The following is a 27321-nucleotide window of genomic DNA, read 5'->3' on the forward strand; positions in this document are numbered from 1 at the left end:
GGTGGGTGGGGAGCCAGGCGGGGAGGGAAGCGTCAGCAGCCCTGGCTCTGGCCCTGGCCCTGGCTCTGGCTCTGGAAGGAGAGAAGCCAGAGGGCTGGGAAGGGGCCAGGCACTCGCTGGGGTTGGGGTGTGTGTTTCAATCTTGCTTTGGGAACTTTTCTGACACCCAGGTGCCGGCGGCTGAGAGAAGCGGGGAGTCAGGTGCGGACACCGCGAAGGGGGACGCAGCCAGGAGTGAAACCCACTGGTCGGCCGAGGAAGGAGAACTGGAACCAGCTCTGTTTCGAGGGGCTTGCACTGGTCTGGCCCTTCGCAGGAGGGACTCAGCCGGGAGGAATTTCTTTCCCCCAAGCCCCGGCAAACCAGTCTTCGAGGCACGGATCCGCCGTGTGGAGCCAACGCTGCTTCGGGACCCGCCTGGACCAATTCCGGCTGTGGGACAGTTCCCAACCCCTGGGTGTTTCTTTCCGGGCAGGGCTCCTGGCTCTGGCCCACCACCCCGGCCCCCCAGATCAGTTCCGGGAGCCGGCGACTTGGGGGGAAATCGGAGCCGACGGCTTGTTTTGGTTTGCAGAACATGGGCAAGGCCCGCAGCTCCCTCCTGTGCGTGCTGGTGGCCTGCTGGATGGGCTCGGGCACCCCGGCGGGTGAGTACGCGAGGCTGCCCAGTGACCCACCCTGAGCCCCTCCGCGGAGGCTCGGTTCCCAGGCTGGGCCAGGCGCTGTGGAAATCTGGCCCTTTTAAGGCAGTCGGGCACCCCAGGCAAGTCACCCTGGCAAGTGTGAGCCTCCCTCACAGCGCTGCTCCGCCGGGCCGGACAGATTGGTGGCGAAAGCCTTTGCAATCCTTCTGGAAGGGCCTGGGCTGGAGGTCAGGACACCTGGGTCCAACGTCTGGCTCTTCCACTGCCTCCCTGGGGCTCCTGCACCAAGTAGGGCAGAGCCAACCCACAGGATTGGGGCCATCTTCCCCTGTGCCCCACTGCATGCAGAGGCAGCTGGGTCCTAGAGGGTAGGGCAAAGGGCTGGGCCTATGGGAGACCTGGGTTCAAATCTTGCCTCTGCCACAGACTCCCCATGTGACCCTGGCCAAGTCCCTTCACCCCCCACTGTGCCTCGGTTTCCCCATTTGTGATCAGGATCTTGACCAATCTCAGGGGCGCGGGAAGGGTAAATCTCTGTTGGGTTTAGGGGTGGGCTGGGACAGAGGGGAGGTCAGACTCCCTGCGCTGTTGGGGAGGCACCCAGAGCCCACAGTGAGGAGGGTCGTAGAGGTACCTAAATAGGTAGGTGCTAAAAATGGCTTCACCACAAAGTATGCTGCGGGCAAGGGGCCTGGTCAGAGCCCAGCGGGGCTGGTGGACTCAGGGCCCAGGGCTGGGCTAGCAGGGGGCTGCGAGTCGGGAGTGAAGGGCACCAGGGCACCGGCAGAGCTGGGGGGGGGCAGGGCTGGGACCCAGGGGGCTGCGGGTCGGGGCTCCAGCAGAGCTGGGGGGCAGGGCTGGGACCCAGGGGGCTGCGGGTCGGGGCTCCAGCAGAGCTGGGGGGCAGGGCTGGGACCCAGGGGGCTGCGGGTCGGGGCTCCAGCAGAGCTGGGGGGCAGGGCTGGGACCCAGGGGGCTGTGGGTTGGGGCTGAGGGGCACCGGCAGAGCTGGGGGGGGCAGGGCTGGGACCCAGGGGGCTGCGGGTCGGGGCTCCAGCAGAGCTGGGGGGCAGGGCTGGGACCCAGGGGGCTGCGGGTCGGGGCTCCAGCAGAGCTGGGGGGCAGGGCTGTGCATGTCACACATGACGTCTCCTGGCTGGGAGAGTTTTGCACCTGCAGCTCCCCTCAGCCAGCGGCTCGGGGACCAGCACGCCCAGGGCCAGGCTGGTGGGTCACTGCTCAGACCAGCTCCCCCACCCCCAAGGGACCCAGAACAGCTGAGGAGCCCGCCCTGCTGATTGGGGCCAGACATCTGGGACTGGTTACAGCCAGGCCGGCCTGTACAGCCCCCGCCCTGAAGCCAGGCGTCCGGGGGCCCTTCCAACTGGCCCGAGAGCCCGACCGAGATCAGGCCCCCCCTTGCCGGGTGCTGCCCAGACCCCGACCGAGATCAGGGCCCCGTCATGCTGGGCGCTGCCCAGACCCCGACCGAGATCAGGCCCCGTCGGGCCGGGCGCTGCCCAGACCCCGACCGAGATCAGGCCCCGTCGGGCCGGGCGCTGCCCAGACCCCGACCGAGATCAGGCCCCGTCGGGCCGGGCGCTGCCCAGACCCCGACCGAGATCAGGGCCCCGTCGGGCCGGGCGCTGCCCAGACCCCGACCGAGATCAGGCCCCGTCGGGCCGGGCGCTGCCCAGACCCCGACCGAGATCAGGGCCCCGTCGGGCCGGGCGCTGCCCAGACCCCGACCGAGATCAGGCCCCGTCGGGCCGGGCGCTGCCCAGACCCCGACCGAGATCAGGCCCCGTCGGGCCGGGCGCTGCCCAGACCCCGACCGAGATCAGGCCCCGTCGGGCCGGGCGCTGCCCAGACCCCGACCGAGATCAGGCCCCGTCAGGCCGGGCGCTGCCCAGAGACACAGGCCCTGCCCCAATGAGCTCCCAGTTGACCAGCCCAGAGGAAGATGATTCTCCTCATTTCCCAGAGCGATGCAGGGACTGACCCCAGGCCCCCCGGGGCAGCAGTGGCAGAGCTGAGATTTGAATGCAGGTTTCCACAGCCCTTTCACCACTAACCCAGCCCTCCCCGGGAGCCTCTGCCCAGCCCCGCATCTCTGAGCCCAGCTGGGCTCTCAGGGGTGAGTCCCAGGTCCTGAGATCTCTGCCGCGGGGCCAGCTGGGCTCTCGGGGGTGAGTCCCAGGTCCTGAGATCTCTGCAGCGGGCCGGGACATGCTGGGAACAGCCGCCCGGGGGGGCCCTGGCCCCGGCCCCTCTGCCGGAAGCTCGGAGGGGAGAAATGAAAGAGGAAATAAATAGTTTTGAACCACAACAGGGGGAGGGGGAAGGGGGGGTGTCATGCTCCAGGCCGGGTGCCTGTGGCTGATACACACAGCTGGGGGGGCAGGGGAGTTGGGGGCAGGGGCTGTACAGAGCTCTCAGGCTGCTGCTGTGACCCACAAGCTCCCAGAGTGAGGAGCGGGGCCCTTGCCAAGTTGCTTCTGCTTCCCACGCCCAAGGGTGGTTGGGGTGGGGGAATCTGGGAAGATCCCTGCTCAAGGGGGCTGCAGAATAATCATCTGTCAGTTGGCCGCTGGGGAAACCGAGGCACGGAGGGGCGGGCAGGGACTGTCCAAGGCAATGCAGAGAGTCAGTGGCCAAGCCAGGGATGGAACCCAGGTGTCCTGATTCCCAGCCCTCTGCTATGCGCAGGCATTCAGGTGGTACGATACCAGCATGGGGGCAGCCGTGCCCACCCCAGGCACCGCTGGCTGCCAGCTCGCCTTGCACAAGGCAGGCCGCTCGCACGTAATGCCAGCTCGGGCATTCCCTCGGTGCTGTGCCAGCCAAGTGCCTCCCGGGGGGGACGGGACAAGGGGCCTCTGTCCTGGGGGTCCTCCTGCCCCCCAGCCCAGGCCGCAGGGCGTCGCTGTGCAGGGGGGTCTGTCAACCCGGGACAGGCTCCGAACCCTGCCCCACCTTACCCAACACACCAGAGAGCCGGGCCCTCGGGATGAGCCCCCCCTGGGCTCACTCCCAGCAGGTGCAGCGAGTCGCATGCTTCAGGGCCAGAGCCCCAGGGGTCAGGAGGGACGTCCCCTCAAACCCCAGCCCACAGGCCGGCTCTGGGTGAAAACCAGCCTCTGACTGTCTCTAGGACTTCGGGACTGAGGCTGTCCCAGGGGCTCATGATGATTTATGTCCCTGGGATGTAGGCATACGCAGGGATCCCTTGCCCAGCAGAGATGCAGCTGCTTCTGGGGTGGGGCACGGGGGCTGTTTATCCAGGGACTCCTCACCCAGAGCTGAGATGCAGCCACCTCTGGGGTGGGGCATGGGGGCTGTTTATCCAGGGACCCCTCACCCAGAGCTGAGATGCAGCCACCTCTGGGGTGGGGCACGGGGGCTCTTTATCCAGGGACTCCTCACCCAGAGCTGAGATGCAGCCACCTCTGGGGTGGGGCACGGGGGCTGTTTATCCAGGGACCCCTCACCCAGAGCTGAGATGCAGCCACCTCTGGGGTGGGGCTCACGGGCTGTTTATCCAGGGACCCCTCACCCAGAGCTGAGACGCAGCCACCTCTGGGGTGGGGCACGGGGGCTGTTTATCCAGGGACCCCTCACCCAGAGCTGAGACGCAGCCACCTCTGGGGTGGGGCTCGCGGGCTGTTTATCCAGGGACCCCTCACCCAGAGCTGAGACGCAGCCACCTCTGGGGTGGGGCGCGGGGGCTGTTTATCCAGGGATCCCGCGCCTGGCTCTGAGGTGCAGCTGCTTCCATACCCAGGGGATTCTGGGGGGCAGCCTCTGGCTCTGGACCCCTTCATCTCGTCCCTGTCCCCGTCCCCCCCTCCGCAGACCTGCACTTCCTGGAGAGCCCCTCGAACCAGACCTCATCCCTGGGCAAGGACGTGCGGCTGCGCTGTGCCATGCAGCTGAGCCAGGAGCTGCCCGAGATCAGCTGGCGGCGGGATGGGCAGGTGCTGGAGCTGGCCGACAGCAACCAGATGCAGATGCCCATAAACGACACGGTCTGGCTGGCCATCAGCGAGCTCAGGTGAGCGGGGGCCTGGGGGGCACAACAGCTCCTGGGGACCAGGCAGGGTCCCCCCTGCCGCCTCCTGGTGTCGGCACACGGGGCGGCTGCGTGGCCCGGTAGGGGAGGAGCCAGGATCCTGGGCCAGAGGGGCCCCTTGGTCTCACCTGGGGTGGGAAGGACGGGGACACGGGGCTGGTGGCCTGTTGCTCTGATCTGGCTGCCCGCAGAGGCCCCTGTGTTGGCCCCGTTGGGGAGAGGCGGGTGGACTGGGAGAGGGGCAGAGGAAGGGTTGGGGGGGAGGTGATATTGGGGGACCACCCTCGCCATGGAGCCCATTATATCCCCTCATTAATAACGATTTGCCTTGGGTGGGCAGCCCCCAAATGACCCACCTGTCCCCCGCCCCTGCCCATGGCCATGTCCCTGTCCGGGGGCGAGCGGTGAGACCTCGCTGTGCCAGGGGGGTGCCCGCCCTGCTCACGCTCCCTCTCCACCCTGCAGCATCCCATCCGTGCAGCTCTCAGACGCGGGCAGCTACCAGTGCGCCATGTGGGTGAATGGGGAGGAGGTGCTGTCCGACACAGCCCACCTGGGGCTGGAAGGTGAGTGTCCCAGTGCCAGGGGGCCTGGCATAGATGCCCATGGGGTCAGGGCGGTGTCTGAATAAAGGGAATTGCAGCGACGCTGCCTGGGTCTGCCGAGAGCCTGCGCCCGTCGCTGGGGGGGGGCTGCCCCGAGCGTGAGTGACGCAGGATCTGCCGAGAGCCTGCGCCCGTCGCTGGGGGGAGCTGCCCCGAGCGTGAGTGACGCAGGAACCCTGCCTGGGTCTGCCGAGAGCCTGCGCCCATTGCTGGGGGGGGGGGGCTGCCCCGAGCGTGAGTGACGCAGGATCTGCCGAGAGCCTGTGCCCGTCGCTGGGGGGAGCTGCCCCGAGCGTGAGTGACGCAGGAACCCTGCCTGGGTCTGCCGAGAGCCTGCGCCCATTGCTGGGGGGGGGGCTGCCCCGAGTGTGAGTGACGCAGGAACCCTGCCTGGGTCTGCCGAGAGCCTGCGCCCATTGCTGGGGGGGGGCTGCCCCGAGCGTGAGTGACGCTGGGTCTGCCGAGAGCCTGCGCCCGTCGCTGGGGGGGGGCTGCCCCGAGCGTGAGTGACGCAGGAACCCTGCCTGGGTCTGCCGAGAGCCTGCGCCCGTCACTGAGCCGGGGCTGCCCCGAGCGTGAGTGACGCAGCGACGCTGCCTGGGTCTGCCGAGAGCCTGCGCCCGTCGCTGGGGGGGGGCTGCCCCGAGCGTGAGTGACGCAGCGACGCTGTCTGGGTCTGCCGAGAGCCTGCGCCCGTCGCTGGGGAGCTGCCCCGGTGTCTTGGTGGGGTGCTAACACCCAATCCCACTGCTCTGGGGATGCTGTGTAGGGCAGTGTGGGGAGAGGGCAGCTAGAGATGCCCCAGCTCCTGGGGCCCCCCAGTGCCCGTCCAAGTGGGGGTGACACTGTGCATGGGCGGAGCCCTGGAGGATGGACTAGCCTGAATGCAATTCTGCCCTCCCCCAGGTCTGCCCTTCTTCTCCGAGGAGCCCCAGGACCTGGAGGTGGCAGCTGACACCCCCTTTAACCTGAGCTGCAGCGCCCAGGGCCCCCCCGAGCCGGTGCGGGTCATCTGGCTGCAAGACGGGGCCCCCCCTCAACTCCCTGGTGGACCCCATGGCGCAGGCGCCCTCCATGCTGGCTGTGAGCGGTGAGTGTGGGGGAGGTGACCCCTTGGGGGCGGGGGGTGGGGGGCCAGAGCACCCCATCTGTGGGCTCTGTAGAGCAGAGGAGTCCTTGGGATGGGGGATGGGGAAGGAGGCAGAGGCAGGAGTGGGGGGAGCAGCCAGCAGAGGCGTGCACTGGCCTCCATCGCCATTCAGTGGGGGGCCCTCGCTGCCCCCCCCCACCGGCCCTGCTCTCAATAGGCCCCTTGTCTCCAGCCCGTGGCCCCGTTTGTCACCTGTCTGGAAGGTGGCATCGGTCACTGGCGGCGGCTGGTTCTCCAGGGCTGAGGCTGGGGCAGGGGGCCACTCTCCGGGCGTGGGAATGGCTTCTGCCAGCCCCCGGGGCGGGAGGCTCAGCCCGGGGCTCTGTTATTGTAGGGTTGCTGCTGGGCAGGGTGTTTATTGCAGAGTCGGCCGCGTGCCTGCTGGGTCAGCAGGACTTGTCCCTCCCGCCCGCAGCTCGCCCGGCGCTCGATACAGGGTGAAACCACCGTGGAGCCTTGGAGACGAGCACACTGATTCGGGCGACAGCTTTCGCGGGCTGGACCCCACTTCACCAGCTGCATGGGGGGAAAGTACAGAGGCAGGTAGAAATGCACAGCGCCTGAAAAGCTGGGAGTTGCCTTACCAAGGGGGGCAGTGGGGGTCACTACAAAAACTACTTACACCTGCTTATCAACTCTTTGAAATGGCCACCTTGATTGCCGTGGCCTCCTTAGCACTACAAAGGTGATTTCCCCTCCCTTGGTATTCACCCCTTCTTGTCAGCTGTTGAGAATAGCCCACCTCCACCTTAACTGAATTGGCTCGTTAGCCCTGCCCCCCACCTGGCAAGGCAACTCCCATCTTTTCATGTGCTGTGTATTTCTACCTGCCTCTGTATTTTCCACTCCATGCATCTGATGAAGTGGGTTCTAGCCCACGAAAGCTTAGGCCCAAATCAATGTGTTAGTCTCTAAGGTGCCACAAGGACTCCTCGTTGTTTTTGCTGATACAGACTAACACGGCTGCCCCTCTGAAATCTTTATAGAGGATGTCGCTCATTACAGGGGAAACTGAGGCGCAGAGCACTGAAGCAGCATCTCCATGGTCACATAGGGAGTCCATGATAGACCCAGGAGTCCTGCTTCCCAGTTCCCCCGCCCTCAGCCGGGGAGAGAACCCAGGAGTCCTGGCTCCCAGCCTCCCCCACCCTGCTCTAACCACTAGGCAGGGGTGGAACCCAGTCTAATTAGCTGAATGTTGAAACAAAAGGCATTTTGACCCGAAAACGGGAATTTTTTCTTGTGAACCATTTGGCTGGTTCCGGTGTCCGTGGGACCGCGGGGAGCTGGGAGATGTCGGCGGTTGCCCCATCCGTGCTGGTCGATCTGCATGGGGAGGGTCTCGTCTTGCGTGTGGGGGAGGGTCTGTCCCCCCCGGATCAGGACCAGGGAGGGTGTCCACTGGCCCTGCCCACCGTGTCCAGGCCCCGAAGCCAGGAGCAGGGCCCCTACCCGTTGTACCTGGCAGTCCCGACCCCCCTCCCCCCTGCCCCAGCCCCTGCGGACGTGGCCAGCCCGGCTGTGCTGACTCAGGCCGGGGGCACGCGCGGCAGATGCAGGAGGTGACCGGGGAGTGAGTCAGGCGCCCATCCCAGCCAGGCTGGCGGGAGGAGGGACTGGAGAGGGGCTGAGATGGGTGATGGGGGCTCTGGAGTAGCAGCGTTGGGGGCTGGGAATGGAGAGGCAGCAGTGGGAGGGGCAGGGGGAACAGGGGTGTGGGTAGGGGGTGCAGGGCAAGGGGTGCTGGGGGCAGGGGGATTGTGGCGAACAGGGAAGGTGGGGGCAGGGGTGCAGAGCAAGCGGTGCATGCAGGACATGGGGGGCTATGGCACGGTTGGCACAGGGGGGCCACAGGGGGTGCAAATCCCTGGAAATTGCTTTGCCCCGCTGCCCCTGGGCAGTGGTTCTGGGGCTGCTGCCCAGATCCCCACAGCCCCCCAGATCCCCTGGGGCTGGGATCCAGGCAGGCGGCAGGAGTGCTGGGGGGGGGCAGTACAGCCCCTCACCCAGGTGTCAGGTCTCATGGTGCTTGAGCAAACACCTCAGGCCTTCCATTGGCTGTGTCTCTCCTGATCTGTACCCGCTTATCAGCCTCGAGAGAACCCAGGAGTCCTGGCTCCCAGCCCCCCCAGTCCAGCCCCTAACCCCGTTTGCGGTCCCTGCGCTGAGCAGCGAGACTGGCTGCGGCCGGGGGAGCCAGCCCCGGAAATGCCGAGCACACGGCGGGAGCTGGGGACCCGCCTGGCGGCTGGGAGGGAGCCTGGGCCCCAGATGTGCGGGGGGAGGGGGGCACTGCCAGGCTGGGGATGGTGGGTCTGACTCCCCGGGCAGGCGCCGGATGGGTTCATGGAGCACAGTGTGGACAAAGACAGGCCTTGCTGCCCTGCCCCCCGCCCCGCCCCCTCTGCCCCCGTCAGGCCGGGGCACCCCTGGCTGGGCCTGCCCTGCCTGGTGCCCTGGGCTGCGGCGGGCTGGGGACCCCCTCCCATCACTGCAGTCGGGGGGGCCCCAGGCTAGGCAGAGGGGCAGGGAGTGGGGAGGTGCCAGGGATTTGGGGGCGCTGGGAATGTGGGGCACTGGGGGGGACTGGGAATTTGCACCACAGCCGCTCCCTGCCAGTCGCCCGTCCTGGCGTCCTGAGCAATCTGGCCTTGGGCCGAAGAGCCAGCACCCCGCCCCCCACGCCCCGTGCCCCTTCTCCCAGTCCCTGCGGGGGACGCCCCGATAAGCTGGAGGCGCCATGACCTTGGGGGCCGGGAGGCTGCAGGAGCTGGTGCTGGGAACAGGGAGGGATGGGAACGCTTGGCACTGACGTCCCTTGCCCGGACAGACCCGGCAGGAAGGGGCAGGGCCCAGGAAGCGGGGCGGGGGTCAGCAGGCGGGCGCTGCTGGGCAGGAGTGAGGGGCACTGGGGGGCAGGGCTGGGGTGGCAGGGGGCTGCCAATCGGGAGTGAGGGGCACCGGGGGGGGTAGGGCTGGGGTGGCAGGGGGCTGCCAAGCGGGAGTGAGGGGCACTGGGGGGGCAGGGCTGGGTGGCAGGGGGCTGCCAAGCGGGAGTGAGGGGCACTGGGGGGCAGGGCTTGGGTGGCAGGGGGCTGCCAATCGGGAGTGAGGGGCACCGGGGGGGGTAGGGCTGGGGTGGCAGGGGGCTGCCAAGCGGGAGTGAGGGGGCACCGGGAGGGTAGGGCTGGCTCTGGGTTTGGAGTGCGGGGCACCGGGGGCAGCCTGGTCCCCTTGCCCCATGCTCTCATCCCCCCCCCGCCCCACTTTTACCCCTTCCAGGCCTGAACAGAACTGCCTCCTTCTCCTGCGAAGCCCACAATGCCAAGGGCGTGGCCACCTCCCGGACCGCGGCCGTGACAGGTGAGGGGGCCGGGCCCTGCCCCGCGCCGTGGATCGGGCCCCGGGAGCCCAGGCTCAGGCCCCGTGGCTGATTGGCAGCTGCTGGGCTCCCCACTGCACCGGGGGGAGGGCGCGCCCCAGGTTGCTTGCAGGGGGCCCCGAGCCCCCCATGAGCCCACAGAGGGTCCCTCAGGATAGCACCTCCCTGCCCAGCCCCCCCACGGCCTGGAGCACAGAGGTGGGGTGACGTGGGGCACAGGCTGGGGCAGCCCCTGAACCCTCCCCCATTTGCCGCCGGCAGTGGTCCCCCAGCGGCCCAGGAGCCTGGTGCTGGTGATGCGCAGCGAGAACGCCCTGGAGGTGGGCTGGGAGCCGGGGGCCAGCGGGGGCATCGCCCCTCAGCGTCTGCACAGTCCAGGTACGCTCGGCCGCGGGCTGGTCCGCGGGGATCGGGGCCCTGGGGGGCTGAGCACATGGGGGGCTGGTCCGTGGGGTTTGGGGCCCTGAGGGTCCTGAGGTGGGGCTGAGCACGCGGGGGGCTGGTCCGTGGGGGATCAGAGCCCTGAGGGTCCTGAGGGGGGGCTGAGCACACGGGGGCTGAGCACACGGGGGGCTGGTCTCTGGGGATCAGGGCCCTGAGGGGGCTGCGTACACGGGCCAGCTCCGGGGGATGTTATGGGGGTGAACATCCCCGGTGAGGAGGGGGGCGGTCACACAGGGGGTTAAGCAGGTGGGAGGGAAGGTGACACGGGGGGGCAGCAGCTCCCCATTTCCTGTGACCCACAGCTGAGAAAGGGGAAGTGCAAGTTGCTGAGCGCCCGGATTTGGGGTTTATGAAAGAAGTTGGCCTCCCACTTCTGCTTTCCCCAGAGCCCGGACGTCCCGTTCCCCCCCACCTCCCGTGGCTGGCAGTAACCGCTGCCCCCCCCCCCGTGACCACTGGCCCCCCCCACACTGTGTCTGCTGCCCAGCCCGGCACCCTGGGAAAATGAAACTCAGGAGGGGAAGGGAGTTTCCATGGGGGGACGGTTGCCCCACCCTGCTGCCCTTCTGCCCATGTGCGATGGGGATGGGGCTGAGAAATCTTCCACCCCCCTGCCCTGGGGCTGGGGGCGGGGGTTAGGACTGGCCCAGCAGCGAATGCGGATAGGGGCCCAGTTCTGGGGAGGGTGAGAGCCTCCTCCTCTGCAGCCTGGAGCTGCCTAGCTCTGCTCCCCCAAGAATGGGGGTCAGGAGCCCGGGGGCGCCCCGTGGCTTGCAAGGGGGATTGAAGAGGAATCCGGACTCCTGCAGGCAGGGGTGGGGGCACCCCAGACGGGGCCCCGCCCCCACTAATGCCCCTGCTGTCTCCCCCAGGCCGTGCGCACAGACCCGGACCTCAGCACCGTCCCCGCCGAGGCCATGTACAACCAGAACCTCAACGTGCCGCCCTTCCGCCACCTCATCCAGGGGCTGGCGCCCTTCGCCTCCTACCACGTCCGCGTGGCCTGCCGCAGCGGGGCTGGTGCCTCCCGCTGGACCCACTGGGTGCCCATGGAGACCCTGGAAGGGGGTGAGGGGTGTCAACAGGCCCGGGGGGGCTGAGCGGGGAGGGGAGTGGGGTCTAGTGGTTAGAGCAGGGGGCTGGAAGCCAGGACTCCTGGGTTCTGTCCCCGGCTCTGCGAGGGGAGTGGGGTCTAGTGGTTAGTGCATTTTGAACCACCCTGCCCATGGCCCAATCCCTGGTGCCAGCTGGCATTTGCCGACTCATTACATGGCATCACCATGACTAAGTGCCCGGTTCCCCGGTGTCCTGGATTCCTGGGTCCCCGCTGGGGCAGGATGGAGCAGGGGGGCTCTCCTGGCCCCCCAAGGCCACTCCACGTGTCAGGGCGGAGGCGGGCTGGGCTGAGGAATGTTTTGCTCCGATACGGGGCTTTGCACAGTGCCAAGATAGACACGGGGGCAGGGCCGGGGGGGGCTCTGTTCCCATGGTGGGGAGGGGAATCGGCATGTGCCCAGTGCTGCATGGGGGAGTTCTGCTCCCGGGCAGGGCCCTGCCCCCACCAGGGGACAGGCCTGGAGAGGGGCAGCCCCCGAGTGACGAGTCTGTGCCCCCCGGCAGCGCCCCACGACCCTCCGGAGAACGTCACGGCCTTCCAGAACGGCACCCGCGCCACGGTACAGTGGCTGGAGCCCCGCGGGCCGCTGGGCGGGATCCTGCGTGGGTACAAGCTGGCCTATCAGAGCCCCGATTCACCCGAGGTGAGCTCGCCCCTGGCCCGGGACCCCAGCTGTGGGGCACAGGGGGCTCCCCCAGCCCTTGGCCTGCCTGCTGGGGCCACGCAGCATTGGAGAACCCACCAGCTCACCACCGCCCCCTAAGCTAGGCCCCTACCGCAATCCCGGCCCCCTTGCCGCAGCCAGAACCCCACGCTGGGGCCGGATTTGGGCTGGAGCCCCCTAGAGAGGACAGGCCCCCTGCCCCATGCCCTGCCCCCCTTAGCCAGCCAGTCCCTGCCCTGGGGCCAGATGGGAACCAGCACCCCCTAGAGGGGACAGGCCCCCTGCCCCATGCCCTGCCCCCCTTAGCCAGCCAGTCCCTGCCCTGGGGCCAGATGGGAACCAGCACCCCCTAGAGGGGACAGGCCCCTGCCCCATGCCCTGCCCCCCTAAATTGGCCAATCCCTGGGGCCAGCGCCCCCTAGAGGGGACAGGCCCCTGCCCCATGCCCTGCCCCCCTAAATTGGCCAATCCCTGGGGCCAGCGCCCCCTAGAGGGGACAGGCCCCTGCCCCATGCCCTGCCCCCCTAAATTGGCCAATCCCTGGGGCCAGCGCCCCCTAGAGGGGACAGGCCCCTGCCCCATTCCCTGCCCCCCTAAATTGGCCAATCCCTGGGGCCAGCGCCCCCCTAGAGGGGACAGGCCCCTGCCCCATACCCTGCCCCCCTAAATTGGCCAATCCCTGGGGCCAGCGCCCCCTAGAGGGGACAGGCCCCTGCCCCATGCCCTGCCCCCCTAAATTGGCCAATCCCTGGGGCCAGCGCCCCCTAGAGGGGACAGGCCCCTGCCCCATGCCCTGCCCCCCTAAATTGGCCAACCCCTGGGGCCAGCGCCCCCTAGAGGGGAAAGCCCGGTGTCCCAGCCCTGCCCCCCTAAATTGGCCAATCCCTGGGGCCAGCGCCCCCTAGAGGGGAAAGCCCGGTGTCCCAGCCCTGCCCCCCTAAATTGGCCAATCCCTGGGGCCAGCGCCCCCTAGAGGGGAAAGCCCGGTGTCCCAGCCCTGGCCCCCTAAATTGGCCAACCCCTGGGGCCAGCGCCCCCTAGAGGGGAAAGCCCGGTGTCCCAGCCCTGCCCCCCTAAATTGGCCAATCCCTGGGGCCAGCGCCCCCTAGAGGGGAAAGCCCGGTGTCCCAGCCCTGGCCCCCTAAATTGGCCAATCCCTGGGGCCAGCGCCCCCTAGAGGGGAAAGCCCGGTGTCCCAGCCCTGGCCCCCTAAATTGGCCAATCCCTGGGGCCAGCGCCCCCTAGAGGGGAAAGCCCGGTGTCCCAGCCCTGGCCCCCTAAATTGGCCAATCCCTGGGGCCAGCGCCCCCTAGAGGGGAAAGCCCGGTGTCCCAGCCCTGGCCCCCTAAATTGGCCAATCCCTGGGGCCACGCGCTATCTCAGAGTGAAAGCCCGGTGTCCCAGCCCTGCCCCCCTAAATTGGCCAATCCCTGGGGCCAGCGCCCCCTAGAGGGGAAAGCCCGGTGTCCCAGCCCTGGCCCCCTAAATTGGCCAATCCCTGGGGCCAGCGCCCCTAGAGGGGAAAGCCCGGTGTCCCAGCCCTGGCCCCCTAAATTGGCCAATCCCTGGGGCCAGCGCCCCCTAGAGGGGAAAGCCCGGTGTCCCAGCCCTGCCCCCCTAAATTGGCCAACCCCTGGGGCCAGCGCCCCCTAGAGGGGAAAGCCCGGTGTCCCAGCCCTGGCCCCCTAAATTGGCCAACCCCTGGGGCCAGCGCCCCCTAGAGGGGAAAGCCCGGTGTCCCAGCCCTGGCTAACCCCGCTCCCTGGCAGGTGGTGCTGGATGTGGGCCTGACCACCGAGAAGACCCTGGAGCCGGTCTCGGAGGTGCAGAACCTGACGGTGCGGGTGGCGTCGTACACCAGCGCCGGGGACGGGCCCTGGAGCGACTCCGTCATGGTCTCCCCCTCCTGTGAGTGCGGGGGGGCTGGGCCGGGGGGGACCGGCCCACGGGGTGGGGCTCTCCAACGGGGTAACCTGGGGGTGGTGCTGGCGCTCGCGAACCCAGGGATGGCTCTGGTCCAGGTCCTGCCCTCAGCCCATTTCCAGGGAGAGGTCCGATCCGGGTCCCGTGGTTCTGAACTCAGTCCCCCGGCTCTGATCCGGATCCCGTGGTTCTGAACTGGGTCTCCCGGCGCCGATCCGGGTATTGTAGTTCTGAACTCAGTCCCCCAGCACCAATCCGGATCCCGTGGTTCTGAACTGGGTCCCCTGGCTCTGATCCGGATCCCGTAGTTCTGAACTGGGTCCCCCGGCGCCGATCTGGGTCCCATGGTTCTGTGTTGGTGCAGTTTCTTGCTACCAGCAGTGGCTTTGATTTCTCGCAAACCCAGAACCAAGGCCGGTTCCGATCCAGGTCCCATTTCTGGCTCAAAAGCCCCTGGACCTGCTGGTTGGGCGACTTATTGCACCAGCCCCTAAACTTGTCCCCCGCAACCTGCTCCCCATGGCTAAGAGCGCCTCTCTTCTCTCTCCCCTCTGCAGATCTGCTCGCCCCACAGACCCAGCGAGGTGAGGAGCCCCCCATCCCTCTGCCCGCCCCCACCCCCTCACTCTGCCCTGACCCCTAGCCCCCCTCCCCTCTGCCCACCCCCCCACTCTGCCCTGCCCCCTCTTCCCCTCTACAGCACTGCCCCCCCAGTCCTGCAGGACGTTGGGGTCAGATCTCACAGGGATCTGTGAGGATCCGGCGCTGGGGGGAGGCACCTGACAGGGGCCAATTCTCCCCACCTGGGGTGCAGCCCCTCAAGTGACACGGCCCCGCCCCCTGCAGGGAGGGGGTGTTCAGTCTGGTGGAGCTGGGGGGGTGGGGAGCCCAGGGAGAGCCTGGTTCCCGGGCGGGTCTGTGGCCAGGGCTGGGGCAGATCCACGGGGGGCACCTTGCTGCCCGCCCCCCACCCAGCTAACCCTCCCCCTTGGCCCTGCAGTGAGGGAGAACGCGACCCCCCGCCTTCTCGTGGCACTGGTGGGCCGTGATCCTGGCCGTGGGCCTGGCCGTGGCCTTCGCCGTCTTCTTCGTCCTTATCCTGGCTCGGCTGCGCAAGAAGGAGACACGGTTCGGGTGAGCGGGGGTCTGGGAGTGGGTGGGTGGGGAAGGGGGCAGGGGGCCTTTCTCCTCTATGGGGCTGTCACGGGGTCCCCGGCTAATGCTCTGGAACTGCTCCCCACGAAGCCAGGCAGGACTCTGGGGAGTCTCCTCTCGGGGAGCAGCCTGTCTGCAGGACACACAGCTCCCCCGGCTTCACCTTCCTGGGTCTGACCTCGCAGCATTCAGCCTCCTCTGCCCCTCCGTGCGCTTCCCACAGCCAGTCCGCCCAGGCGGGGTCCTGGGGGGCCAGAGGGTCCTGCCCCCAACTCCGCAGTCAGACGGGACTCTCAGCCAGCCAGTAAAACAGAAGGTTTATTAGACGACAGGAACATGGTCTAAAACAGAGCTTGCAGGTACAGAGAACAGGACCCCTCAGCCTGGTCCATTTTGGGGGGCAGGGAGCCAGACAACCACGTCTGCACTTCACTCCTCGTCCCCAGCCAGCCCCAAACTGACCCCCCTCCAGCCCCTCCTCCTCTGGGCTTTGTCCCTTTCCCGGGCCAGGAGGCCACCGGATTCCTTTGTTCTCCAACCCTTTAGCTCTCACCTCGCAGGGGGGGAAGGGCCAGGCCATCAGTGGCCAGGAAACAGGGTGTCGGCCATTCTCTGTGTCCAGACCCCTGCACACACCTGCCCTCTAGGGCTCTGCAACGACCATACACCCTTATCCTACCCCCTAGAGACTTAAGAACTGCCTAGGGGAAACTGAGGCACCCCCACGCTATTCAGAGGAAACATTAAGAACAGTCCCGCTTCGTCACTGGGGCGCTGGTCCCAATCCAGTCCTAGGGTGGGGACTGGCTGGCTCAGGGTGGTGGGGAATAGGGCACGGGGCCTTTCCCCTCTAGGGGGTGCTGGCCCCAATCTGGCCCCAGCGCAGGGACTGGCTGGCTTGGGTGTCCGGATGTTGCCGGCTGGGGGGTCTCTCTCACCGGCTGTTGCCCCCCACGCAGGGAGGCCTTTGAGCCCCACGTGGAGCGGGGCGAGCTGGCAGTACATTACCGTGTCCGCAAGTCGTACAGCCGCAGGACCACCGAGGCCACGCGTGAGTACCCTGCCCGCCACGCCCCGCCCTGCCACGGCTCCCCGCACACTCCAGGACCTCACAGTCAACCTGTGGCCAGCCCCCCGGCCAGGCTGGTCCCAGCTGCCCCCATCCTCCTCAGGACATCTCCCGAGAGAGCATGGGCCAGAGAGTGGTCCCCACGCAACTCCCGACACCTGGGTTCCCATCCTGGTTTTGCTGCTGGCTGCCACGCTGCCCCTGGGCCAGTCCCTGGCCCCCTCCAGGCCTCCTTCCCCTCCCGGCCCCGGTATCAGACTGAGAGCCTGATCTCGGCTGGGGTCTGGGCAGCGCCCGGTGCGACAGGGCCTGATCTCGGCTGGGGTCTGGGCAGTGCCCGGCGTGACGGGGCCTGATCTCGGCTGGGGTCTGGGCAGCGCCCGGCGTGACGGGGCCTGATCTCGGCTGGGGTCTGGGCAGCGCCCGGTGGGACAGTGCCTGATCTCGGTCGGGGTCTGGGCAGCGCCCGGTGCGACAGGGCCTGATCTCGGTCGGGGTCTGGGCAGTGCCCAGTGTGACGGGGCCTGATCTCAGTCGGGGTCTGGGCAGCGCCCGGTGCGACAGGGCCTGATCTCGGTCGGGGTCTGGGCAGTGCCCAGTGTGACGGGGCCTGATCTCGGTCGGGGTCTGGGCAGCGCCCGGTGCGACAGGGCCTGATCTCGGTCGGGGTCTGGGCAGCGCCCGGTGCGACAGGGCCTGATCTCGGTCGGGGTCTGGGCAGCGCCCAGTGTGACGGGGCCTGATCTCGGTCAGGGTCTGGGCAGTGCCTGGTGCGATAGGGCCTGATCTCGGTCGGGGTCTGGGCAGTGCCCGGTGCGACAGGGCCTGATCTTGGTCAGGGTCTGGGCAGTGCCCGGTGCGACAGGGCCTGATCTCGGTCGGGGTCTGGGCAGTGCCCGGTGCGACAGGGCCTGATCTTGGTCAGGGTCTGGGCAGTGCCCGGCGTGACGGGGCCTGATCTCGGTCGGGGTCTGGGCAGCGCCCGGTGCGACAGGGCCTGATCTCGGTCAGGGTCTGGGCAGTGCCCGGCGTGACGGGGCCTGATCTTGCTCGGGGTCTGGGCAGCGCCCGGCGTGACGGGGCCTGATCTCGGTCAGGGTCTGGGCAGTGCCCGGCGTGACGGGGCCTGATCTTGCTCGGGGTCTGGGCAGCGCCCGGCGTGACGGGGCCTGATCTCGGTCGGGGTCTGGGCAGCGCCCGGCGTGACGGGGCCTGATCTCGGTCAGGGTCTGGGCAGCGCCCGGTGCAACAGGGCCTGATCTCGGTCGGGGTCTGGGCAGTGCCCAGCGTGACGGGGCCTGATCTCAGCCGGGGTCTGGGCAGCGCCCGGTGCGACGGTGCCTGATCTCGGCTGGGGTCTGGGCAGCACCCGGCCTGACGGGGCCTGATCTCGGCTGGAGTCTGTGCCCCACTCTTACTGCCCCAGAGTCTGACCCCTTGTCCTCGCCCTTGCGCCGCAGTGAACAGCCTGGGGATCAGTGAGGACCTGAAGGAGAAGCTGCGGGACGTGATGGTGGATCGGCACAAAGTGGCTCTGGGGAAGACCCTGGGTGAAGGTAGGTGGCCTGCACCCAATGCTGGAGGGCAGCAATGCATTGTGCTACCCCCTGATGGGGTGGGCAGGTTCCTCCCCACGCGGCCCAGGGAGCCAGGCCAGCGGGGTGCTGGGGGCTGCATGTTCCCAGCGGGGGGAGCTGCGGGGCCGCAGCCAGGCCAGGTTCCCCACGCACCATCGACGTGGCCAGGGAGCTCCGGCTTTGGAAAGTCGAGGGCCCGGCTGGAAAAGCCCCTGGCTTGCGGCCCAGCACTGCCGGTGTTTCCAGTCCCCGCCCCGGCCCGATTCCACAGCCCCGTCCAGCTCCCGGCTTGGCAGGGAGACTTTCCCCAAGCTGCTCCCTCCCCACGGAGCGGATTTAACTCTTTCCGGGCACATTTCCCTCCTGCTCTTGGCACTGAGATCTGGGGGGCAGCTGGGGCTGGTGGAAGTGGGGGTCTGCCTGTCAATTTCCCCACGGAGGTGCAAGGCCCCCCCCAAGGCAGGGCCCCTGCGGCCCCCAGGTAGGCATGCAGCTGGTCCCTGTCCCACCACGTTCAGGGGTGCCCGCCGCCCCGCCTGGCGCAGCCAGGATCAGCCACGGGAAGGCTGCGTCCATGTGCGCAGGGGCCGTGCCAGGCTGACGGCGTCGTGCCAGGCAGCTGGGAAAGCCATTCCCATCCCACCCTCCGGCTTCCTGTCCCCTTGGGAGCCTGCCACCCGCCATCCCCAGCCAAGCCGACGCCCAAGCACTCGAGTTCTGTCCTGCCCCCCGGGCCTGGCTCCCAGCTTCCGCATCCAGCCCGCACTGGGCGTCGAGGGGCTCTAAGCCCGCAGGACACCCCCATGTGTTGGGCCTCCGGTGTCACTTACAGCAGCCTCTGGGCTCCTCTAACTCGCGCTCCACCCCACGGGCCCTGGGGGGCTGGGAATAGCCGCAGCACAGCGTGCTCTGGCTACGCCCCTATTTGCCCCTGGCTTGGAGTGGGGCCCTTATTCCCCGCTCTGCACCAGCCGGGTGGCCCCTACTCGGGGCGGGGGGGATTCTCAGGAGGGGCCCGCGCATCGCTGAGACTCAGGCCCCAGAGTCAGCAGCGTGCGGGGTGGTGGGATTTTAGTCCCTGCTGCTGAGCCAGCAGGGGGCGCTGCGAGCAATGGGGGCCCTGGGAGCTCAACAACCTGCGGGGTAAGAACCCCCTATTGTGCTGAATGGGGGGGTGCGCTGCTGGGTGTGTGCACTGCCGGGGGGGTGCGTGTGTGCACTGCCGGGTGTGTCTCTGTGCACAAGCTGCTGCCCCCTGCTGGCTGCCCGGGGGATGGCCGTGCTGTGTGTCCCAGCCCCCGCACTGCCGGGGATCTCACAGCCCGTCTGCCTCCGGCTTCCCCAGGCGAGTTCGGCTCCGTCATGGAAGGGCAGCTCAACCAGGACGACAGCGTCCTCAAGGTGGCCGTCAAGACCATGAAGAGTAAGTGTCCGGCAGGCGCCTGGGGGTCTGGCGAGTCCCTTCCCCCCAGAACCCCCCTCTTGTTGCACCCCTAATGGGCCCTTCTGCCCCCGCCACCTCCCCAGGGTCCCCTCCCTTCCCCTGCGGCTCTGCCCTGGTGCCTGCGGCTCTGGCGTCACCCCCCATCCCGTGTCCCCCGCAGTCGCCATCTGCACCCGCAGCGAGATGGAGGATTTCCTGAGCGAGGCCGTCTGCATGAAGGAGTTCGACCACCCCAACGTCATGAAGCTGCTGGGTGAGAGCCCCCTGCCTGGGCATGGCACCCACAGGGGTAACGGGGCAGGGCTTCCCGGGGGGGGGCACAGCAGGGCCCATGGCACTGGCAGCCCCCAGCCCGTCACGTACGCCAGGCCGGGGTGGTGAGCGGCTGCAGCCTGGCCCTGGCAGGACGGATGGCCTGGGAAAGCAGAGAGGAAGTTGGGGGGCTGGGGCCCTGGGGCGCAGGCTGGGCTGGGGGCGGGCGGTTTCCCTGGGAAAGCAGATGTGGAGGGAGAGACGGGAACTCAGGGCAGCCGCCCGGGGAATTGGGCCCTGGATTCCCTTCCTCGCCGCGTCACGCCTTGGCTGCACAGGGCCCGGGTTCACGCCCTGCCTCCACCGCTGCCCCCCGGGCGACCCAGGCCGGTCCCCCGTCTCCCCAGGCTGCCCCCCAGAGCAGAGCCTGCCCCTCGTCCCACGGGGCCCGTGCAGTGCCCAGCTCGGCCGGGGCTCCCCTGGCCACACGGAGCAACGGACCACCGAACCGGGGGAGGGACTCACCCACCTCCCGGAACCCAGGAGTCCGGCTCTAACCCCTACACCCCACTCCCCTCCCCAAGCTGGGGATGGAACCCAGGAGTCCTGGCTCCTAGCCCCCTCCCCCGCTGGAACCACTGGACCCCACTCCTTCCTTTTCGATTGGTATCTAACCTGCCTTGGTGGCCCTGTCCCATCTCGGGGGCTGGGATCCAGGGGGAGTCTGGGGGTGGAGAACCGGGGGAGCTGGGACCCCGGGGGTCTGGGATCCTGGGGGGCAGGTATTTGAGGGGGCTGGGATCTGGGGGGGCTGGGACCCCTGGGGGCGGGTCTCACGGCCGCTCTGCTCCCTCTCGGCAGGGGTGTGTCTGCAGAGCACGGAGAGCGAGGGCTGCCCCTGGCCCGTGGTCATCCTGCCCTTCATGAAACACGGCGACCTGCACAGCTTCCTGCTCTACTCCCGGCTCGGGGACAGCCCCGTGGTGAGTGTGGGCCCCCGGCCCCACGCGCCGCCCGGCCCCACGCGCCGCCGCCCGGCCCCACGCGCCGCCGCCCCGGCCCCACGCGCCGCCGCCCGGCCCCACGCGCCGCCGCCCGGCCCCACGCGCCGCCGCCCGGCCCCACGCGCCGCCGCCCGGCCCCACGCGCCGCCGCCCGGCCCCACGCGCCGCCCGGCCCCACGCGCCGCCCGGCCCCACGCGCCGCCGCCCGGCCCCACGCGCCGCCGCCCGGCCCCACGCGCCGCCGCCCGGCCCCACGCGCCGCCCGGCCCCACGCGCCGCCCGGCCCCACGCGCCGCCGCCCGGCCCCACGCGCCGCCGCCCCGGCCCCACGCGCCGCCGCCCGGCCCCACGCGCCGCCGCCCCGGCCCCACGCGCCGCCGCCCGGCCCCACGCGCCGCCGCCCGGCCCCACGCGCCGCCCGGCCCCACGCGCCGCCGCCCGGCCCCACGCGCCGCCGCCCGGCCCCACGCGCCGCCGCCCGGCCCCACGCGCCGCCCGGCCCCACGCGCCGCCGCCCCGGCCCCACGCGCCGCCGCCCGGCCCCACGCGCCGCCGCCCGGCCCCACGCGCCGCCCGGCCCCACGCGCCTCCCGGCCCCACGCGCCGCCGCCCGGCCCCACGCGCCGCCCGGCCCCACGCGCCGCCGCCCGGCCCCACGCGCCGCCGCCCGGCCCCACGCGCCGCCGCCCGGCCCCACGCGCCGCCCGGCCCCACGCGCCTCCCGGCCCCACGCGCCGCCGCCCGGCCCCACGCGCCGCCCGGCCCCACGCGCCGCCGCCCGGCCCCACGCGCCGCCGCCCGGCCCCACGCGCTGCCCGGCCCCAGCCCCAGCTGCCGCCCTGGCCCCAGGAGCCGCGGGCCATGTGGGGGGATGCGGCGGGGACCCGGCTCAGGGAGAGCCCCCGGCCCGGGCACTGACCGGCTCGTCTCCCCCAGTACCTGCCCACCCAGACGCTGGTGCGGTTCATGGCCGACATCGCCAGCGGGATGGACTATCTCAGCAGCCGGAACTTCATCCACCGGGACCTGGCCGCCCGCAACTGCATGTGAGAGACGCGGGGGGTCGCCCCCCCCCCGGCCGACGCCCCAGGGACGGCTCCGCACTCGGGGCACCCCATGGGGAGCCTGGCCCGCCCCCACCCCCCAGTGCTGCTCACTCCTCCTCCCCGGCCCCCCCAGGGTCCCATTCCCCCTTCTGCCCCCCAGGCCTGCCCCTCCTCCCCCAGCCCGCCCAGGGTCCCATTCCCCCTCCTGCCCCCCAGGCCTGCCCCTCCTTCCCCAGCCCCTCCAGGGTCCCATTCCCCCCCTCCTACCTCCGCCCAGGCCTGCCCCTCCTCCCCGGCCCCCCCAGGGTCCCATTCCCCCTTCTGCCCCCCAGGCCTGCCCCTCCTCCCCCAGCCCGCCCAGGGTCCCATTCCCCCTCCTGCCCCCGAGGCCTGCCCCTCCTTCCCCAGCCCCTCCAGGGTCCCATTCCCCCCCTCCTACCTCCGCCCAGGCCTGCCCCTCCTCCCCGGCCCCCCCAGGGTCCCATTTCCCCCCCTCCTACCTCCCCCCAGGCCTGCCCCTCCTCCCCCAGCCCCCCCAGGGTCCCATTTCCCCCTCCTGCCCCCCAGGCCTGCCCCTCCTCCCCCAGCTCCCCCAGGCCTGCCCCTCCTCCCCGGCCCCCCCAGGGTCCCATTCCCCCTTCTGCCTCCCCCAGGCCTGCCCCTCCTCCCCGGCCCCCCCAGGGTCCCATTTCCCCCTCCTGCCCCCCAGGCCTGCCCCTCCTCCCCCAGCCCGCCCAGGGTCCCATTCCCCCTCCTGCCCCCCAGGCCTGCCCCTCCTCCCCCAGCCCCCCCAGGGTCCCATTCCCCCTTCTGCCTCCCCCAGGCCTGCCCCTCATGACCTGGCCCCCTCAGGGTCCCAGCCCCTCTCTTCCCCCGGCAGCCCCAGGGTCCCAATCCCCCTCCCACCCACCCCTGGCCAGCCCCTTCTCCCCCAGCCCCCAAGGACCCCCCTCACCAGGCCCCATGCTCCCCGCAGGCTGAACGAGAACATGAACGTCTGCGTGGCCGACTTCGGCCTGTCCAAGAAGATCTACAGTGGGGACTATTACCGCCAGGGCCGCATCGCCAAGATGCCCGTCAAGTGGATCGCCATCGAGAGCCTGGCCGACCGCGTCTACACCACCAGGAGTGACGTGGTGAGCCGGGGGCGGCGCGGCTACGGACCCCTCCTGCCTGGCCACCGACCCCTCCTGGTGCAGCCACGGACCCCTCCTGCCCGGCCACCGACCCCTACTGCCCGGCCACCGACCACTCCTGGCCCAGCCACCAACCCCTCCTGCCTGGCCACCAACCCCTCCTGGTGCAGCCACGGACCCCTCCTGGCACGGCTACGGACCCCTCCTGCCCGGCCACCGACCCCTCCTGGCCCAGCCACCGACCACTCCTGCCTGGCCATGACCCCTCCCGGTGCAGCCACGGACCCCTCCTGGCGCGGCTACGGACCCCTCCTGCCCGGCCACCGAACCCTCCTGGCCCAGCCACCGACCCCTCCTGCCTGGCCATGACCCCTCCTGGTGCAGCCACGGACCCCTCCCGGTGCAGCCACGGACCCCTCCTGGCGTGGCTACTGACCCCTCCTGCCCAGCCACCGACCCCTCCTGCCTGGCCATGACCCCTCCCGGTGCAGCCACGGACCCCTCCTGGCGCGGCTATGGACCCCTCCTGCCCGGCCACCGACCCCTCCTGGCCCAGCCACCAACCCCTCCTGCCTGGCCACGACCCCTCCTGGCCCAGCCACCAACCCCTCCTGCCTGGCCACCAACCCCTCCTGGTGCAGCCACCGACCCCTCCTGCCTGGCCATGACCCCTCCTGGTGCAGCCATGGACCCCTCCTGGCGCGGCTACGGACCCCTCCTGCCCGGCCACTGACCCCTCCTGGCCCAGCCACCAACCCCTCCTGCCCGGCCACTGACCCCTCCTGCCCGGCCACCGGCCCCTCCTGCCCAGCCACCGGCCCCTCCTGGCGTGGCTACAGGCCCCTCCTGGCGTGGCTACAGACCCCTCCTGCCCAGCCACCGACCCCTCCTGCCCGGCCACCGACCCCTCCTGGCGCGGCCACGGACCCCTCCTGGCGTGGCTACGGACCCCTCCTGCCGCAGCCCATGCCAGCGCTCACGCTCTCCTCCCGCAGTGGTCGTTCGGGGTCACCATGTGGGAGATCGCCACGCGGGGGCAGACGCCGTACCCGGGCGTGGAGAACAGCGAGATCTACGACTACCTGCGCCAAGGGCATCGCCTCAAGCAGCCCCTCGACTGCCTGGACGGGCTGTAAGGGCACCCGCCCCCCGGGACCCCCTGGCTCCCCCCAGGACCTCCCAGCATGCCATGGGGCCACCCTCTGAGGCCCCCCCGGGACCCTCCCAGTGCCCCAGGACAGCCCAGCATGCCATGGGGCCACCCCCTGCAGTCCCCTGAGACCCTCCCAGTCCCCCAGGACCTCTCAGCATGCCATGGGCCACCCCCAACCCAGGGACTTGCCTCCAGGCGTTCCCAGCATGCTGCATCTCAGCCCCCGCCGAGGGATCGCTGTATCACCCCCCTCCCGCACCCCTCCCCAGAGATGGCTGTATCTCTGTGCCGGGCAAGGGGACCCCCGTATAGCCAGCCTCCCCACCCCCCGTGCCCCACCCCAGAGATGGCTGTATCTCTGTGCCGGGCAAGGGGACCCCCGTATAGCCAGCCTCCCCCCCCCCCGTGCCCCACCCCAGAGATGGCTGTATCTCTGTGCCGGGCGAGGGGACCCCCGTATAGCCAGCCTCCCCCCCCCCCCGTGCCCCACCCCAGAGATGGCTGTATCTCTGTGCCGGGCGAGGGGACCCCCGTATAGCCAGCCTCCCCCCCCCCCCGTGCCCCACCCCAGAGATGGCTGTATCTCTGTGCCGGGCGAGGGGACCCCCGTATAGCCAGCCTCCCCCCCCCGTGCCCCGCCCCAGAGGTGGCTGCGTCTCTGCACCGAGCAAGGGGACCCCCGTATAGCCAGCCCCCCCGTGCCCCGCCCCAGAGGGGCCACATCCCCATAGGCTGTGGGGCGAAGGCAGCCCCCTGTTCATCACTGCCCCTCTCCCCAGGTACCAGCTGATGAGCAGCTGCTGGGCCCTGCACCCCAAGGAGCGCCCCAGCTTCAAGGAGCTGCACGGGGAGCTGGAGAAGACCCTGCTGAGTCTCCCCCCCACCCAGGGCCCCGAGGAGATCCTCTACGTCAACATGGAGGACGGGGGCGCGGAGCAGGGCGCCGTGGGGGGGCTGGGCCCCCAGCAGCCGGCCAAGGAGCAGCTGCTTCCAAAGGGGGCCGTGGCGGCCCAGGTGCACCGGGCCGAGGGGGCAGGACGCTATGTGCTGTGCCCCGCCCCCCCCGAGAGCGGCCGGTGGCCGGGCGACCCCCCCGCCTCCCCCACGCCCTGCGCTGCCTCCGAGGAGGGGGCCTGAGGGGGGGCTGATCCCCAAGGGGCCCCGATCCCCGTCTCTCTGGCAGGGCTGGGCAGCCTATGGTGATGGGCAGGAGACCCTCCCTCTACCAGCTCCCCCCATCTCCTGTCTGACTCCCCCAACCCTGGACCCCCACCCCTCATCTCCTGTCTGACCCACCCCCCTGATCCTGGGCCTCTGCCCCCCATCTCCTGTCTGACCCCCGCACTGACCCTGGGCCCCCACCCCTCATCTCCTGTCTGACCCACCCCCCTGATCCTGGGCCTCTGCCCCCCATCTCCTGTCTGACCCCCGCACTGACCCTGGGCCCCCACCCCTCATCTCCTGTCTGACCCACCCCCCTGATCCTGGGCCTCTGCCCCCCATCTCCTGTCTGACCCCCGCACTGACCCTGGGCCCCCACCCCTCACCTCCTGTCTGACCCCCCAATCTTGGGCCCGCGCCCCCCCACCCAACTCCATTCCCCAACAGTTCCTCCCCCAACATCGCCTGTTCCCACCGCCCCTTCCACCCCCAGCAATGGAACCCGACCCCCAAACCATCTTCCCGAATCCCTCCCACCCCTCCCTACCTGCACCCAGCCCCCCCACTCCCCAACTCCAGTCCCCCAGCTCCTCCCCACCCACAGCGAGACCTTCCCTCCCAGCCCCCTTTGCCATGAGGTGGGGCTGGAGCGTGGCTGGTCTCCCTGCCGAGCCCAGGCCTGGCTGCCCCCCATGGGAGGGACGCCGATTGCCCCCCACCCCGCAGCCTGCTGGGACAGAGACACTTGGGGTGAGCAGGGGGCTGCCAGGCCTGGGCGGGGCAGGAAAAGGGACTGGCTGGGCCACTGCCCCCCCCGGCCCAGCCCCCCCATTTCCCCTCCAGCTGTTTCACTGCCATAGGGTGGGGCAGGGCCCCTGCCCCTCGCCAGGCCGGGACAACCAGGAAGAGGGCGACGCCGGGACAGGACCAGGCCCTCGGGGCCGGACCGAGGTCGCCCCGCGCCGGGGAATGGAGCAGGGGGTGACCCCCGGCGCCGGCCGCACCAGTGGGAGCTCGCAGGAGCCACCGGGCACCCGGCCACCGACTCCCCCGGGCTGGTCCGACGGAGCCGGCGCCATGCGCAGAGCGTCACGGGAAGAGAGTCACGGCGCGGGGCCGGCTCCCAGCGCCCTGGGGCCGAGCCGCCCCCTGGATGCTGCTGGCCTCTGGAGCCCGGCTCCCCTCCGGGGGGGCCTCGCGTGGGGCCCCTGTCAGGTCCTGCGTCGCTCCGGAGCTTCGGACCCAGCTGGCAGATCTGCAGACGCGGCCCCCACCCCGGCCGGCGCCCAGGGTCGCAACGAACCCTGCCAGCGAGCTCAGCAAAGGGCTGCGGGGCCGGGGCGGGTTTGCCGTGGCCAAAGCCCTGGGCGAGGCCGGGCCACCCCCGTGCGGGGCCAGGGACACGGGGCCGATGCAGGAGAATTATCTCCCCCCGGCCCGGCTTCGAGACAAAGCCACTTTTGCACTATTGTCCGTGCTGGGCCGGGCGCGCTCCAGGCTGAGCCACTGCCGACCGGCTCCGGGTTCGAATCCCTCGTGCCGTGGAGCCGCCCGGACTCGATGCAGCCGGCAGCTCCAGCTGGCCCAGGGCGGGCTGTGAGCTCCATCCGGCTGGGGGGCCTCCAGGGGCTCACGTCGGTGCTGCTGTGGGTCCACGAGTGCCGTGGGGCTCCCCACGGAAAGGGGGCGCAGTGTGGACATGGCAGATACCGGGCCCCGGCTTGCGCCCACCATCAGCTGTCAGGCTGGCGTGAAACCCACCGAGGCCAAGAGCTTCCCGGGGCCGCGCCCGCCGTCAGCTCCCACGGGGCGCCCGGCTCCGGCTTGGGGGCTGCAGGGAATTCGGCCTTCGTTAGCCCCCCCGGATGCAAACGCCGCATGTGCCGGCCCATCCGGCCTGCGTGCCCCTGGCACCGTCGGCCCCAGCGCGGCCCCAAGCGCCCGGCAGCAAACCCGGCCCGGCCGGGGTCCGGGACGCGGCCCGTCTGCGGAGCGGAGCCGTTTCCGGAAATGTACATACTTTGTTTACACGCTGTATATGGACCGGCTGCTCCGGTGTGTAACGCACCCGCTGCCCTGTCGGGGCACGAGCCGGGCGAGAGCGTTCGGCCACAGCCCTGCTTATAAATAAACGCTTCCCCCAAGAGCCGGCCCAGTGAGCGGCTTTCATTTCCGCTTCAGAGCCTTCAGCAGGGGAGCGGGGGCTAGTGTTGAGAGCAGGGGGCTGGGAGCCAGGACGCCTGGGTTCTATCCCAGCGCGGGGGCGGGGGTCTGGCTCTGTCACTGACTTGCCACCCGGAGCCAGGCAGGTCCCGTCTCTCTG

General features: G+C 70.1%; 1 protein-coding gene across 1 annotated transcript; it reads left to right on the top strand.

The window, feature by feature from the left end:
• AXL (AXL receptor tyrosine kinase) lies at nt 1-27146 on the top strand. The gene is given in 23 exon segments (XM_073321885.1): nt 1-647; nt 4500-4698; nt 5182-5282; nt 6228-6352; nt 6354-6411; nt 9754-9834; nt 10115-10197; nt 10199-10231; nt 11170-11365; nt 11918-12057; nt 13848-13986; nt 14559-14585; nt 15002-15018; nt 15020-15135; nt 16116-16207; nt 17686-17781; nt 19148-19225; nt 19407-19499; nt 20360-20481; nt 21439-21548; nt 22525-22684; nt 23680-23816; nt 24617-27146. Coding segments are annotated over 23 exon segments (2631 nt in total). The 5' UTR covers nt 1-577; the 3' UTR covers nt 24975-27146.
• The last annotated feature ends 175 nt before the right edge of the window (nt 27147-27321 follow it).

This window comes from Lepidochelys kempii, chromosome 23, assembly GCF_965140265.1.
Source record: "Lepidochelys kempii isolate rLepKem1 chromosome 23, rLepKem1.hap2, whole genome shotgun sequence".
NCBI lineage: Eukaryota > Metazoa > Chordata > Testudines > Cheloniidae > Lepidochelys > Lepidochelys kempii.